The sequence below is a fragment of the Haliaeetus leucocephalus genome, unplaced genomic scaffold (genome assembly GCF_000737465.1).
Source record: "Haliaeetus leucocephalus isolate CR32 unplaced genomic scaffold, Haliaeetus_leucocephalus-4.0 Scaffold151, whole genome shotgun sequence".
In the NCBI taxonomy this organism is placed as follows: Eukaryota; Metazoa; Chordata; class Aves; order Accipitriformes; family Accipitridae; genus Haliaeetus; species Haliaeetus leucocephalus.
The window spans coordinates 13184756-13199661 of record NW_010972587.1 but is presented as its reverse complement, the minus strand read 5'-3'; the positions used below and the strand labels follow the sequence as shown (position 1 = coordinate 13199661).

At 39.6% G+C, this 14906-nt stretch overlaps 1 protein-coding gene across 1 annotated transcript in view; it reads left to right on the top strand.

Moving 5' to 3' along the window:
• Positions 1 to 14107, top strand: part of FGD6 (FYVE, RhoGEF and PH domain containing 6) — a 71398-nt gene extending 57291 nt beyond the window's left edge. Inside the window, exons 15-21 of the mRNA XM_010561888.1 lie at positions 3879 to 3981; positions 4491 to 4637; positions 5444 to 5546; positions 6528 to 6655; positions 7388 to 7516; positions 9878 to 10026; positions 14071 to 14107. Coding sequence (XP_010560190.1) covers positions 3879 to 3981; positions 4491 to 4637; positions 5444 to 5546; positions 6528 to 6655; positions 7388 to 7516; positions 9878 to 10026; positions 14071 to 14107 — 796 coding nt within the window. The remainder of the gene's footprint in view (positions 1 to 3878; positions 3982 to 4490; positions 4638 to 5443; positions 5547 to 6527; positions 6656 to 7387; positions 7517 to 9877; positions 10027 to 14070) is intronic.
• Positions 14108 to 14906: the final 799 nt, after the last annotated feature.

Genomic DNA, 14906 nt, shown 5'->3' with positions numbered 1-14906 from the left:
TTGGGGAAGCAGAGATGCATTTCACAGTTTAGGGTATGATTCTGCTCCAGTATAATATGAACAGCTCCGTGCTGCTTAGGTGCCTTGGTGACTGGATGTCACACAGATACATGAAGACATTTATGGGATTGCGGTAGGCAATGTGGATTTACTTCTGCTTGACTTGAAACAGCATTTCACTTTTCAGTCATTTTAAAAAAATTGTAAAAAATCATTGGAACTTGTGAAAAGATTATCATCTTGAAATACAACCTACCTGTTTCCACAAAAAGGATAGACTTGTCTTTCTGAGGAATTGATTAAATGGTAGATTAAAAGCAACTCCTGTGAAATACATGTTGGTCCTTAGGAGAAAACCCCTATATATAACATTCTCATCAAATTGGGCAGTTTGTGACATGCTTTTGTCTTGACCTTGAAATCACTAGAATTACCCTCATGTTACCAACTAAAGCTGCTCTGATTTGCTCTTTCTTTTTTAGTGTTGTTGATCTTGCATCTTTGGAGAGCATTCAGCTCTGTTATTTTTATCCTTGCTGGAAGCTATGTGTGGGCAAGAGCCCTAAGTTACACAAGAGTGGCAAAGGGAGGTTGCATTTGCTTGGGATGAAGGAGGTGCTGGGGGCCCCAGATGTAAATGAGGATTTTCGGGTTGTTATCTGTCTGTAAGCGAGGCCTGGGTCTGTTGTGGAGTAGGAGGGAAACAAGTGGAAAAACTACTAGCAATAGGTGCTTGCATATATTTTTTCCCAATGAATTATAATAGTATATAATAATTCTGTTGTTCCTATTAATAAATATCCTGGATGTGAAGAGAATCAGTATCTTGCCAATACAGACTGCATCTTCCTTTTGATGATACCTCATTCTAACAGCTTCTTGGCTCCTATGTGGTAAAAATCTTAATTACAAAACTGCTCAAATTTAATTTTACATACATTGGAGACAAATTTTGCCTCTGTGTTTTTTAAAATAATAAGCATTATGTGGAGTGTACACCAAAGAAGAGATTCTGAAATGATCCTGGGGGCAGAGACAGGGAGTGGAGCAATTAAGCTGGTGAAAAATTGCTGGTAATAAAAAAGCCAGTTAATAACAGAACTACAGATAAATGCTGAGACAAGAGTCTTTGTCACTTCAGGTTTAGTTTTACTGACTGCATTAGTATTCTGCTTTATCTAGTCTGGTTTGAGGTTTCAATTTTCCTGGGATATCTGTAGGAATGTGTGTCGTTTTACATGGTACAATGCAGTATTGTGCTAGAAATCTCTTAATCGGAGAAACAAGTTAGCACATCTGCACGATACAGCCGCTGTACAGAAGTAAAGCTTTGGTCCTGAAAACAATAGCCATGCCAGCCTGACATGGCCTGAGGCCAGCTGGCCCCATCCCCTTGAATAAGGCTAGCAAAGAGCTACCCGAGGCAGACGTAGCTGCATCGCCTCCCCTAACGTAAGGATAGATCCTGCAAGACTAGCTCAGCTGGGAGAGGTACCCTAAGGCTCTGATCCTGGGAACAAGAGGGATATACTTGTGTGAGCCCTCCTGGGACCACCTACCTGCTTAGCTCCATTGGGCAGCTGCGACGTGTGCCCATAGCACACGCATTTGCCAGTGATAACAATTGCTGGGGCTCTCTGCAGTCCATTTAAAGTTTTCTACTGTTTTGTTACATCTTGAATAAATAAAAAATAATACTACTTTTAAAAAAAACTAAGAAAACCCTGCAACTGTAGTAAAGAGAATTCCTTTTGAAAGGATGCAACAAATAGTGGACCTGCGGCGAGGGAAGCGGTAGGGCTGTGCAGCTGGCGGGGAGGGCTGGGAGTGACAGCAGAAGAAACACTGCCTATTCTGCTGCGGCAAACCATTACATCAATTCAGTTGCCGATGGCACCGCCTTTGCTCTTAAATTCTGAAGGACTGTAAACAACCCTAAAGGCTAGCACTAGCAAACCTACCAAGTGCGAGCTCCCTAGCGAAATATTAGGGCGTAAGCCATGTAGCTCATCCTGCAAGCAGCTCCATATGTAGCAATCCCCATGTGATCGGGGGATGCTTAGTCTCCCAAAACTGTGCCAACTTTTAAATTTAATTATTTAATGTCATTTTAGGAACTATTTAGGAATTAAATGTAATTTAGGAATTAAATGTAACCAGATTTTGAAAAAGCCAGAGCAGTTGATTAGAGTTATGAATGTTACGTAGCTAATGCAGATCAGTTGCTCTTACTGGATGAGGAAGTAAAGGTAAATAAACTGAAAAATATGTTCCACTCAGAGTGTGAGATATTGGGGCAGGCGAGAATACATTGCTTTGCCCTTGCTTGTATCTTATTTCCTCTCTTTTTGTTCTGATTTTGTTGCTCTGTGTGCTAGATCGGGGTTTTTTTTTCTGCTCGTGCCTCACAGGCTTCCCCCATGTTTGTTTACCTTACCAGATTTGCCCTCTCTGATTCTGTATAGTACTCAATTTCATCCAGTTCAAAACCCCAGCTCAAAGTATTTTCTTTTAAGGTTCAAAGATGGTCAAAGCTTCTAAATTCACCTACAAAAGCTATTAAACAATAATTACTGTTGCACACCTAATTTGTGTAAATCATTGCTTTCCTCTTCCCTAACTTTCCTTTTTATATATTCATCATGTTCAGTTCCTCAGGGTAAAAAAATTAATTGATACTATTTAAGAAGTGGAGAATAAAAAAAATGTTGGTAGTAGATACTGATTGAAATTTTAGAAGCCCTTTTTAAGCTGGCATGGCATCTCAAGCAAGCTGTCTTGCTGTTCCTCTGCCACAAAACTGCTGCTTTCTTCCTCAGAGCACCCTTCACGGTCCTGGCACAAGTCGTTGTTCAGCTGCGTGATGTACCCAGTCAGTAAATCGATCCAGAGGAAGGGCAGGTTGATGGCTTGCTTTAATACGGATTTGTTTCCCAGTTCAGCCCACTGCACTTACAGCCCACTGCATAGCTCTGTGTGTTCTGGCACAAGGGAGAAAATCAGACCTAGTGGCTGAGAAGGGGGTATGGTAGGCTGCCCTTTGCGGCAGCATGGATTTATTTTATATGAAAGTGGTGGTGTGCCCACGGCCAGAGAAAGTGCTTTGGCGTTGCACGTAATCCAGTATAGCTGCAGGCTCTCGCGGTACCAGGCACCCCTTGTTCTCCCTGCTCCCTCCCCATGCCGTGCCACTTCAGCCTAATGCTTTCCTTGCACTTGATTAGTGATCCACCAGCTGTGGGATAAAGAGATACAGTAAGCTTATCTGTTTATCTCTTTGGGTTAGCTAATCCAGTGGAAAAAATTAGAAAAAAATAATTATTTCAAAGTAGCATGACCTGGTAGGAGCAAAGAGTCAGGAGCACAAGGCTGGGGAAAAGACGGCACATTTTTTCTGGCAGAAGCTCAGGGTTTCACAGGGTTGGGTATAACAAACTGCACCCTGAGACACAAGCAGGAGGGGGGAAAAAAGGCTTGCTGAAATTTCAGTCCCTCTCAAAAGGGAGGGCGCATGCCTTTGTTCTGGGAGCACCATTTACACCAGTGGTACGCTATTCAAGGGTCCAGCGAGAAGGGGGAAGCAATGACATTGCAAGCCTTAATCACAGGCTGTTTTGGAAGGAGGAAAGGGAGAGAGGGAGGGAATCCACATTATAACAACAGACAGAAATCTTTTTTAGTATTAATCAACACAAATAACCGACACAATGCAGACAAATTAAAAAAATAATGCCAGTTTCAGTAGGAACTGGAGATGGTCTATAAAACTGAAACTGCAAGGGAGTTAAGTCAATGTGTAATAAAGCTAGTGGAATTCTAATCAACACTTGCTTCTTAGTTTTAAATGTTAATAGATTTTTTTTTTTTTACTCCAACAGTTCTGCTACAGAAAGAGATGAGTGGTTAGAAGCTATCTCCAAGTCAATTGAAGAATATACAAAAAAGAGAATCACATTTAATCCTAGCAAAAGTCTTGAAGAGGTATATCACACCATTGTTGGTTTGTTTCCTTCTTGAATATAAAGTTTCTTTGCAGGTGTTTAGAGAAACGAGGCATTCCGTGATGAATAATAAAACAGGATGGTAAATGATAAGTGAACAGATGATAGAACAGACTATTTCATAATGTTATCTACTTCATAAATTTAAAATTGATTCCTTCCAAAAAACCCAAACCAGCTTTCTCGATTCTCTCAGTAATCTTGTGAACAGAAAGATGAAATTAAAAGGTTTTAAAATATAGCAGCTATTGGTATAAATAGGCTGGTAAAGCTTGAAAGTCACACAGCCTTTTTGAACTAATTAAATGCAGCTCTGTCTTCAGGCTTGCATTACAATGATCACTGAAATAGTAGATAACATTCTTAAGACCATGACAATTTATCAGAGAAGACTTTCCAGCATAATTAGAGTTAACCTAAAATCACTGATAAATATTAATCTTATTTCTCATCACTGAATGTAATGACATTCTGCCTATCTTCTCTCAGGCAGATCCAGAGAAACAGGAAGAAGATAGTCCGCTGGGATCAAAGGCTCCGATCTGGATCCCTGATACTAGAGCCACTATGTGTATGATCTGTACAAGTGAATTCACCTTGACATGGAGAAGGCATCACTGCAGGGCATGCGGAAAGGTTGGGCAATTTTGTGATTACCTTTTCCGTTAGTCATTCAGGTTCCTTGTGTGACAAATACAGATGGAGCCTGATTGCGCCTAAACAACTCTTTTAAGGGAACACTGTACTATGACACAGTTATATGGATTAAAAATACGTTGGGTTGGCTTTTTTTTTTAAGGTGTTCAACCTTTTAACCTGTTACATATTTCGTATTTTGTATTTTGGAGTACTATTTATGGTTGTCTTCTGCTTCTGCAATTATGTAGTACAAATGAAGAATGTTAGCTGAAATGAGAAAAATAGTTTCCTCGCTAGTTTTTGTGAGATTAATAATGATTTTGTTTTTAAGTTAGTACTAAACTTATTTTTATATTTAACACTTATGAAAGGTTTATCTAATAAACCTTTATTTTTCTTGTATTGTCAAGTGAGAATACAGAATTCAATGCAGTTGAGACATCTGTGTTGTGGAGAAATTGTCAAGGGAGCAATGACTATTTTTAGTTATTTCTTTAAAAGCTTATGATTTAAACAGTTCAGTAACACAGTAGGCTTATTCTACTTTTCATGGATTGTTAACGTTGGCTTATTGATTTGTGTAATTCAGTGGTTTTTTTTCTGTTTAAATTTTTATCATTTAGAGGAGGAAAGAACAGCATGTTGAACATAAGGAAAAGCCAAGATCTTAAACCATTTTTAATGTAAAATACTGCCTATTTCAGGTTCTGTTACAGTATTAACAGTACTGAAGTGAACACCTTTGAGCATTTGGTGATTTACAGGTGTGCATCATGTACAATAATGCCTTTGTCTGTTTTCAGATTGTCTGTCAAGCTTGTTCATCAAATAAACATGGTTTAGACTATATGAAAAACCAGCCAGCAAGAGTATGTGATCATTGCTTCAGGGAGCTACAGAAACAAGGTAAAGAAAACCTGCACAAACTGTCTTATTTTTGTGGCCCTTATTAATACGGTATGTCTGCGCCTCATCTTTACTGCTGGATTCAGGTGCCTAATTCTGCAATGGATGGGGAAGATGGATTGCCTGGACCACCTGCAGGTCTCTGCTTTGGGCACTAGAGGCTGCTGTGCTGCAGGCAATTGCAGGTGCTTTTAGCTGAGAAAAGAGCTGCAGAGCAAGTGCAGTACAGCTGGCAATCCAATTACTCTCCTGCTCTGCTCATTATTTCAGAGCCTCACCATGTTCAGGGACAACTCTAGACGGGGAGTTAATGAAGCTTAGGGCAGTCCTACTCCTACCAGGCTGGGCTGGAAAATAGTGGTGGGTGTTTCTAGAAAAGGGGATTTTGAAGGAGTGAAGTGTTGCAGCAATCTTCCAAGAGAGGTGAAGGAACTGCCTGCAGCAGTGGAGAAAGACAGCACGTGCTCTGGAGATGGGAATCTCCAGGAGTGTGTGTGATGGCATGATGCTGGAAGAGGAGCCCTACAGCATCCATATGGAAAAAAGCTGAGAAGATAACAGATGTATAGAATTGAAGGACAGAGTTGGGGAACAGAGGTTAAGTGCAGACTGAACTGCAGAGGACAACTCTAAAAATTTGGTGTGGCTTTTAAGACTTAATTTTTCACCCTGCTTATGGGCAAAGGTAGTTCAATGTTGAGAAAACAGACTTTGAAAGCAAACAAGACCAATCCATTTAGTTTTAAATTTATTGTGTTTTTTTTAGTCTGATTGTGATTTGAGGGATCCTAACTCATGGTGTCAATGATAATACCGAAAAGTTAATTCAACACTGAATTTAATGTGATTAGGTGTTACTATTGAAACACTGTAATCAGAATAAAAATGCCACCTGCTTTTAAGAAAAAAAAGTCCAAGAATCATTGCCTGTGTTTAGTCATCTGTGACATGAAAGCAATATATTTGTCCTATGCATTTTAGATAACCAGTGCACTCCTAAGAGTGGATCCCCAGTCAACCATAAATCTCCATCAAGTGCCTTGTCTACAGTATTACATAGTATTCCCTCTGGAAGAAAGCAGAAAAAAATTCCTGCAGCCCTCAAAGAAGTAAGTGCTTTATTGGTCAGAAGTAATGCCTTGTTGGTATTATATCATCAATATTAACAATGAAAAAAATAATTCCATATTTTAGCCATCTTCTCTAGAATCAAAACTTGAAATTCACCTGTAACAGTGGTTTGGGCCTTGCTTGTATGTAGGCAGGGACCTGAACTATGAAGCAGTGTATGAACTGCTTAAACACCTGTGAGACTGTGATTCAGAGAGATAGTCGGAATTGTAATTTCTTTCTTCCTTCCCTGTGTTTCAAGGAATTGTGATTTACCTCTGCACCAACAGTCAATGAGAAGACTCCTACAGTAACTCAACTCTTGGCTTATCATTAGGAAAGGTAGAGCTACACTCTGCCTACCTACACTTGGAGGTCTTGGGAATGGGAGGAAGTAATTTTTCTTCTTATAAAGGAATGTGTGTTCTCCAGCTGTACGTGGTCCTCAGTGTTTCAGCTCTCTCTTGTCCTGTTGCATCCAATTTAAGTTCCAACCGTTAGTGACTGCAGAAACCTCTCTTCCAAACCAGATAGATGGTGGCAGAAAAAATCATTTTTCTTTCAGCCATCTGAGTTAATTAGCAACAGTAACTTGAGATCAGGTAAGAATTTGAGTCTTTGACAGGACAGGGCTCTGGAAATCTGTTTTGGAAATAGCTGTACTGTGGAAACCTGGACAGATGCATACATACTCTTGGGGTTGGTTTGTTGTTCTTTTTTTTCCTCTTCAGGTTTCAGCAAATACAGAAGACTCTACAATGAGTGGCTACCTACACAGATCTAAGGGCAGTAAGAAACCATGGAAACACCTATGGTTTGTTATCAAAAATAAGGTGCTATACACATATGCTGCTAGTGAGGTAAGAGACTACATATTAGAAATCAAATATCCAATGATAATACTGTCTTTGTAACAAAGTTGTTTATTTTTATGATCTAGAAACAAGCTATAAAATTAGATCACCTTACAATAATTGATCTGATTGCAATGTAGTATTTTGAAAAGGCCCAGTGAGCTTGGTACTGTAATATGCTGATATAGCTACGCTGTTTCTGATTCCAGACCTAGCTTTGAGTACCTCTGCACTGCACACCATTGCACAGTTGTAGGTATGTTCTGAGTCAGTTGAATACATGGGGGTCTGTTTGGATGCATCACACTGGACTAGTGGCAAAGCCAACATTATAAAAGCATCTTGAAGTATCTTGTTCTGCAGTTCCATAAGGTATTTTGAATGCGTGGAAAATGAGCAAACTAAATCTCTTTACTTCTCCTCAAACTGTCAACTTCAGCCTGGAGTTGTTATTTAATATTCAGTGCTGTAGTAGAAAACAAAAATGCATCTTATCTAATGGCATTTGCATTTTTATTTAGAATGTGTAGTCCTATTGCAGTGTGGAATAATCTCTAACCAGTATATATAAGCTCTGCACATCCCAGCATGTGCTAAGGATGTAGTTTTATTGCTTCTTATAATGTTTTGCAATATATATGGAAGTATTGTAACACTGGAAGATCTTGGTTTTTGCTTTTTTGTATTATATGTTATAGTTTGCTAATAGCTTTCAAGAGCAAAATATCCAAAGCGTCTATTTAAAGGTATTGCTATCCCTCACTTGCTTTCAAAATGTAAGGCCCAACAGATCCTGACTGCATAAAGAATTACCCTTCTTCGCCCCCACTCCACCCCCACTGTAGTTATTTCCTGGTTTGTGCTCAGATTTGTTCCTGAGTTGTTCCTGCTGTAGGGCCAACCTTTATTTGAGAACTTCTGAATTATGTCCAGAACTTGTGATGTTATTTCCACCACAGCACTAGCAATCGTAAAAAAACCCAAGTACGTAATTAAGATATTTTTAGAACTACAAAACAATTACTTTTGCAAAGATTTGAAAAATATTTTAGAGCATTGTGTCTCTTCTGGCAGTTGCAAAGGTGACTTTGGCAACTGTAAAGAAAGGCATATTAGTCTGAGAGTCACCTTAAATTTTCTTTTGCTTGGCTTCCTCAGATACCAGCCTCCCAGAGTATCTTCAGTATGCAGCTTACAATCACAGAATTAACTCTTCCCTATTTTCTTTAAACTAAGGAATATCTACCCTTATTTTTCATCTTGATGAGCCATTGCAGGAGACACTGTTTAGAGAGTCTCAAGGGAAGGTCCAGTCTGGCCTTAGCCAGGAAGCCCCACGATTAGTAGTAAAAAGAGCACTTATTAGTGGTACAAAGACCTAAGATAGTAAAACAGATTGCTAAGCCTTACCTGACTGTTTTCCAATATCAAGAAATGCTGCTTTCACAGGATACTCTTGTTCCAATGTAGAGGCAATTACCAAAGTCTTCACCTGATGTGTCAGTGTTTATGTACATTCTTTGTTTATTTTTTTCTATCCAGAAGCATTGCAGGACCCTGCCTAGTTACAAAACACTGTTTTGGAATTTGCACAGGATGAAAATATTTTCCCCCATCCTTCTCAAAATGCTGTGCATTGTATTTATTAATTAAAAGACATGAGTATAAAAAAAAGGAAGGAATTGCGATGAATGAGGAAGGGAAAAGGTTGCCTTTTTAGCCAGGTTTTGAAATTAAATTAAGAGAAGGTAAAAAGGTACAGCTTCTCTTGCTACTCTTTCCAAGCCAACCACTTGTGAACACTCAGCAACTTTTTTTTCCCCCTACCCTGTTAATTTTCAGCAGCAGAAAGCAAAATAAGTTTAGCCATCAGAAGCGTTTTGGAATGTGACTCCAGTGCTTGAGAACATAGGTTACATCCATAGCTCTTCTTTTTGCCTACTTGGTGCAGCTAATAGCATCCCATATCACTTTTAAGACATGAAAACTCACTGCTAAGGTGGTTGGAGAGAGCACTGGGCTAGATGGACTTTTGGTCTGCTGCCAGGTGGTAGTCGATCTTTTGATATAAGAAGTCCTTACCAGGCAGAACAATGAGACTGTACAGTGAAAGACAAGGTAGATGTTATCAGGGCAATAAAAAGAGGAGCAGCGATGTTGAAGTCTATGAGGTTTTGTTATTTCCTGTCCCCTGATTCATGCATGCAGACTATAAAAAGCGGCATTTTGTGCATGACTATTTGTAACAACTTGTTTACTGTATAATCTGTTGCAATGGTATGGTGCACGAGTAAAGTCTAAATGCATTCCTTAGTATGTCTTACAAGCTTTAATTTTGTCTTGTTTGCTTTTTTCCCCATAAAACAGGATGTGGCAGCATTAGAGAGCCAGCCTTTACTTGGATTCACAGTCAGTGAAGTAAAAGATGAAAACTCAGAGTCTAGAGTGTTCCATTTACTGCACAAAAACACTTTATTTTACATTTTCAAAGCAGATGATCCCCATTCAGCTCAAAAGTAAGAAACTACTTGAATTAATTTCTGTTACTTTTTTCTACAAAATGTTTCAGAAGTCATGAATGTTAATATTCACAGATTAAGCATATGTATAGAAGATGCATATTATATAATATGTAAATAAAACTTCTAAATTAAACACAAGGTCCTGGTTTCATTAGGACCTCTGAAATGCTTTAAATTAAGAAGCAGACTGTCCTCTGCAAAAGAATAAATGTAGGAAAATGGAAAAGTCTAAGATAAAATAAGAGATCTTTCTTTTTCGCAGCATATTCCTCTATCCCTGGTCTCTTCAAGTGAAAATTGAATGTTACCTTTGGAGAAATCCAGAAATGTGTACTTCCAACTGTGAATTTTAGTTATTTTTAATGACTATATGATGGCAGTGAAAAACAAACCCTAAAAACTCAGGGACAGAAGTTGGAAGTGTGTGTGCAGATGTGCACGAGCACCTAGGCACGCTTAATATGTTCAGACCAAAAGCTTGAATTCAAACATTCTCACAAGCTGTTTCATTTCAAGTCCTGCTGATGTGTCTGAGTTTGGAGTCATATTTATCAATTTATGTATTGTGTGTCTTTTATATAAAATAACCTAGAAGCTTGGTCATTAATCAGTAGAAAACATTTGCTATATGAATCGTGGAGTAGATTAGAAATGAGCATGGAAGCAATACATTTGTTTTGCCTATATGCCTAGCTTATCTGACTGGTTTCACTGCAGTTTTCCCAAATGAAGTTTACATTAATAAAATAGATTTCATGCGCTAACTAGTCCATTATTAATACTTAAGCATCCAAGTGGCTGCAGGTATAGGTTTGTGCAAATAGGGATATTCTAAAAAACAAAGTACCCAGGACAACTGAAAATTTTGAACAGCTGAGAAAGTGCTTAATGACACTTCTCTACATACAAAATCTGGAAGTCTTTATTTGATTTTTGGCGGTATTGTGTCTTGCAGATGCATACAAATGTTTCCTTGTTAATTAAGATAGTATTCTCTTGTTTCCACTGTGTCCTCATTTGTACTATATAAAACAAAACTAAAAAAACCCAAGGCATTCAATAGCTTTGTTTTCCTATTCAGACAATGGCTTTTGTCATCAGTAGGAAAACTTGAAGTTGGACATGCTCTATTTTACTGAGGCTAGGAGTAACATTAAGTACCTTAAATTCCAAGCTTTCTCCATGTATTTAATATCCATAGGAGATTTATGCTGAACCTCTAGAATAAATGCTGCTTTGATAGCATTAAAAGAAAAAACAAAGAACATGCTGTTGGCCTGTTTGCATCAGTGGACACTATTTTTTCCTGTTAGGGCCAAAGAAATGTCTGATGTATTTGTGTAATTGCAGTAATAAATTTTAACAGAAGTTTACTTTTTGATGAGCTCTTAAATTTCTTAGTCCAGTACTATGTTCGATGCTTAAGCTGTTTATGAAGTTGTTGTATTTGTATTCCATTTTAGTTATTTTTAATGAATATATGGCAGTGGAAAATACAGCGAGCCCTAAGAAGTAAGGGATAGAAGTTTGAGTTGTGTGTGCAGACAGGCATGGGCATTTACACGTGCTTACTATGTTCATACCAAAAGCTTGAATTCAAAGAACATGCACACAGTTACAAAGTTAAACACTCAGGGCAAGGAAGAGCCAGGTAGATAGAATGTTTAGATACCCTGTGAATACCAAGACAGGTTTGAATTTCCATGATAAAGATAATTTTACAGTCTTTGTCTCATTCAGTTCTTGCAAGATTTCCACTCGGGGAAAAAAAAATCGTCGGTATGTGGGCCCCTTAACTTTACATGCACACAGTTCAGCCCTCACTCAGAAGACAGAATTATTCCATTTTTTACTGTATTTGTCAGTGTAGCATCAGAGTGCTTCAGCAACATTAATTTTTGCAGCATCCTTGAGAAGGTGAGGATGTTTATCACCCTCATAATCAAGCAGGAACAGAAACCACAGCTATAGGGGGTAAAAGTATCTGAATATTTGAATTTCCAGTTTGAGACACCTTGGATCAGCTGTTTGGGACACCACCCCCTATACATATACTTGTCTTTTCACGGATATAATGTGCAAGATATCTGTTAATATGTGATTCAGTAGTAGCACATACTGTGTGTGTGAATGCAGGGAAGTTCTGTCATCATGCAAAGGCACTATTCCTCCACCCCAGCCCATGTGCCCTGGGTTTCCTCCCTCAGCCCCACTCGTCCTTCACTATTACCCTTGTACCAGCAGCAAAAGCAGAGGTCGTGGGTTATGCAGGTGGCTACCTCAGTTATTGCAGTGGCCTGATTCATCCCAGATCATGTATGCAGTGAAACAAGAGAAGTGGATATTGTTGGTTTTTTTTTAAAGGTATGCAATCAGGTTATTACAGTTGGCAGAACCTTGGCATATCCTACTTTCTGAGCATCTGATTCCCCAGCTTCACTTCTTTATGCATGTAACTTCAGTATGGAAGATGTATGGGAAAAAGATTCTATCATCTGGCCTTGTACTAATACCTAATATGTCTCTAGCAAGCTTTGTATGTTCATAGAATCATAGAACGGTTTGGGTTGGAAGGAACCTTAGAGACCATCTAGTTCCAACCCCCCTGCCCCGGGCAGGGACACCTTCCACTAGACCAGGTTGCTCAAAGGCCCATCCAACCTGGCCTTGGACACTGCCAGGGATGGGGCAGACACAATGTCTCTGGGCAACCTGTTCCAGTAGCTCACCACCCTCGTAGTGAAGAATTTCTTCCTTGTATCTTATCTAAATCTACCCTCTTTCAGTTTAAAGCCATTGCCCCTCGTCCTATCACTACAGGCCCTTGTAAAAAGTCCCTCTCCAGCTTTCTTGCAGGCCCCCTTTAAGTACTGGCAGGCTGCTGTAAGGTCTCCCCGGAGCCTGCTCTTCTCCAGGCTGAACAACCCCAACTCTCTCAGTCTGTCTTCATAGGAGAGGTGCTCCAGCCCTCTGATCATCTTCGTGGCCCTCCTCTGGACCTGCTCCAGCAGGTCCATGTCTTCCTTGTACTGAGGACCCCAGATCTGGACACAGTACTGCAGGTGGGGTCTCACCAAAGCAGAGTAGAGGAGGAGAATCCCCTCCCTCGACCTGCTGGTCATGCTTCCTGTGATGCAGCCCAGGATACGGTTGGCTTTCTGGGCTGCGAGCGCACGTTGCTGGGTCATGTTGAGCTACTCATCAACCAACATCCCCGAGTCCTTCTCCGCAGGGCTGCTCTCAATCCACTCATCGCCCAGCCTGTATTTGTGCTTGGGATTCCCTGACCCATGTGCAGGACCTTGCACTTGGCCTTGTTGAACTTCATGAGGTTTGCACGGGCCCACGTCTCAAGCCTGTCCAGGTCCCCCTGGATGGCATCTCTTCCCTCCAGCGTGTCGACCACACCACACAGCTTGGTGGCATTAGCAAACTTGCTGAGGGTGCACTCAATCCCACTGTCCATGTTGCCAACAAAGATGTTAAACAGTGTTGGTTCCAGTACCAGTGACCCCTGAGGAACACCACTCATTACTGGTCTCCACTCGGACATCGAGTTGTCGACTGCAACTCTTTGGGTGCAACCATCCAGCCAATTCCCTACCAACCCGGTGGTCCATCCGTCAAATCCATGTCTCTCCAATTTAGAGGCAAGGATGTCATGCGGGACAGTGTCAAATGCTTTGCACAAATCCAGATAGACGATGTCAGTTGCTTTTCCTTTATCCACCAATGCTGTAACCCTGTTGTAGAAGGCCACCAGATTTGTCAGGCGTGATGTGCCCTTAGTGAAGCCATGTTGGCTGTCACCAATCACCTCCTTATTTTCTGTGTGCCTTAGCATAGTTTCCACGAATATCTCCTCCATGATCTTGCCATGATGTTTGGATTCATTGGATAGATTTCTGGCATTTGCACTAACAGACCAACTGGCAATGGAATTATGATGTTACTTCTCGTGTGAATCTGTAGCTAGTCACAGCAGCGCAATTTACGCTTTTACCAGCAACTTCCTAACAGTGTTTAATTTTCTAATAGGTGGATAGAAGCTTTTCAAGAAGGCACCATATTATAGCAGTGTCAGCATCATGTCTGCAAGTTTAAAGGAAAATGTCCAATGATGGTGGTAAAACAGAGTACAGCAGCTGTTCAAAGAAACGGAATCCTGCCGTCTCAATCTACACAAAATTGTATATTTGTCAGGATTAGGAGTTGTTGCGTTGTTAGTGTAAGGTAATATTTTTTTAAAGAATTGTGTGTATTTCTGTGTTGATACAAAATGTGTTATTTATTAAATTCCAGTGTTTACTTTAATGGTCAGAATTATTTGTGAGGTCTGCAGTGAGGTCCAAAGTGCCCACATCTTCAGAATGGCAGGTGGTTGGTTAACATATTCGTAAAGTTTGTGCTTTTAAAAAAAAAAAAATAAAACAAATCTGTTGCAATTGTACAGTTCCTCATGATTTGTGTATAGGTCTTGAGTTGCAGATGCTTACTGTGCAATTTAGCAAGAACAGATCAGAATAGGAATTTCAAAGGGTTTGGATCTTTGTTGGCTATGTAAACTCCTTTGAGATGTTGTATAATATTGCTGCTCCTTTCCTTGAATGGCAGTTGAAATCTTGCATACCAGTACATTAAAACAGTACAACAAATTCTGTATTACAGAAGCAATTGCAAACTACAGTTCAATTCTTTAAAAAAGGGAAAAATATTTTAAAACAGACTTTGCAATTACAGAGATAAGACACTAGAGTTTTTACAGTACTACAAATGCCAAAGAGACTAAATGAGTTATTTTCGAACAATTGCAGGATATATTTTCTTTTATGTTACCAGTAGTAATTTAAAGCAGAGTAAAAAAAAAAATTTTG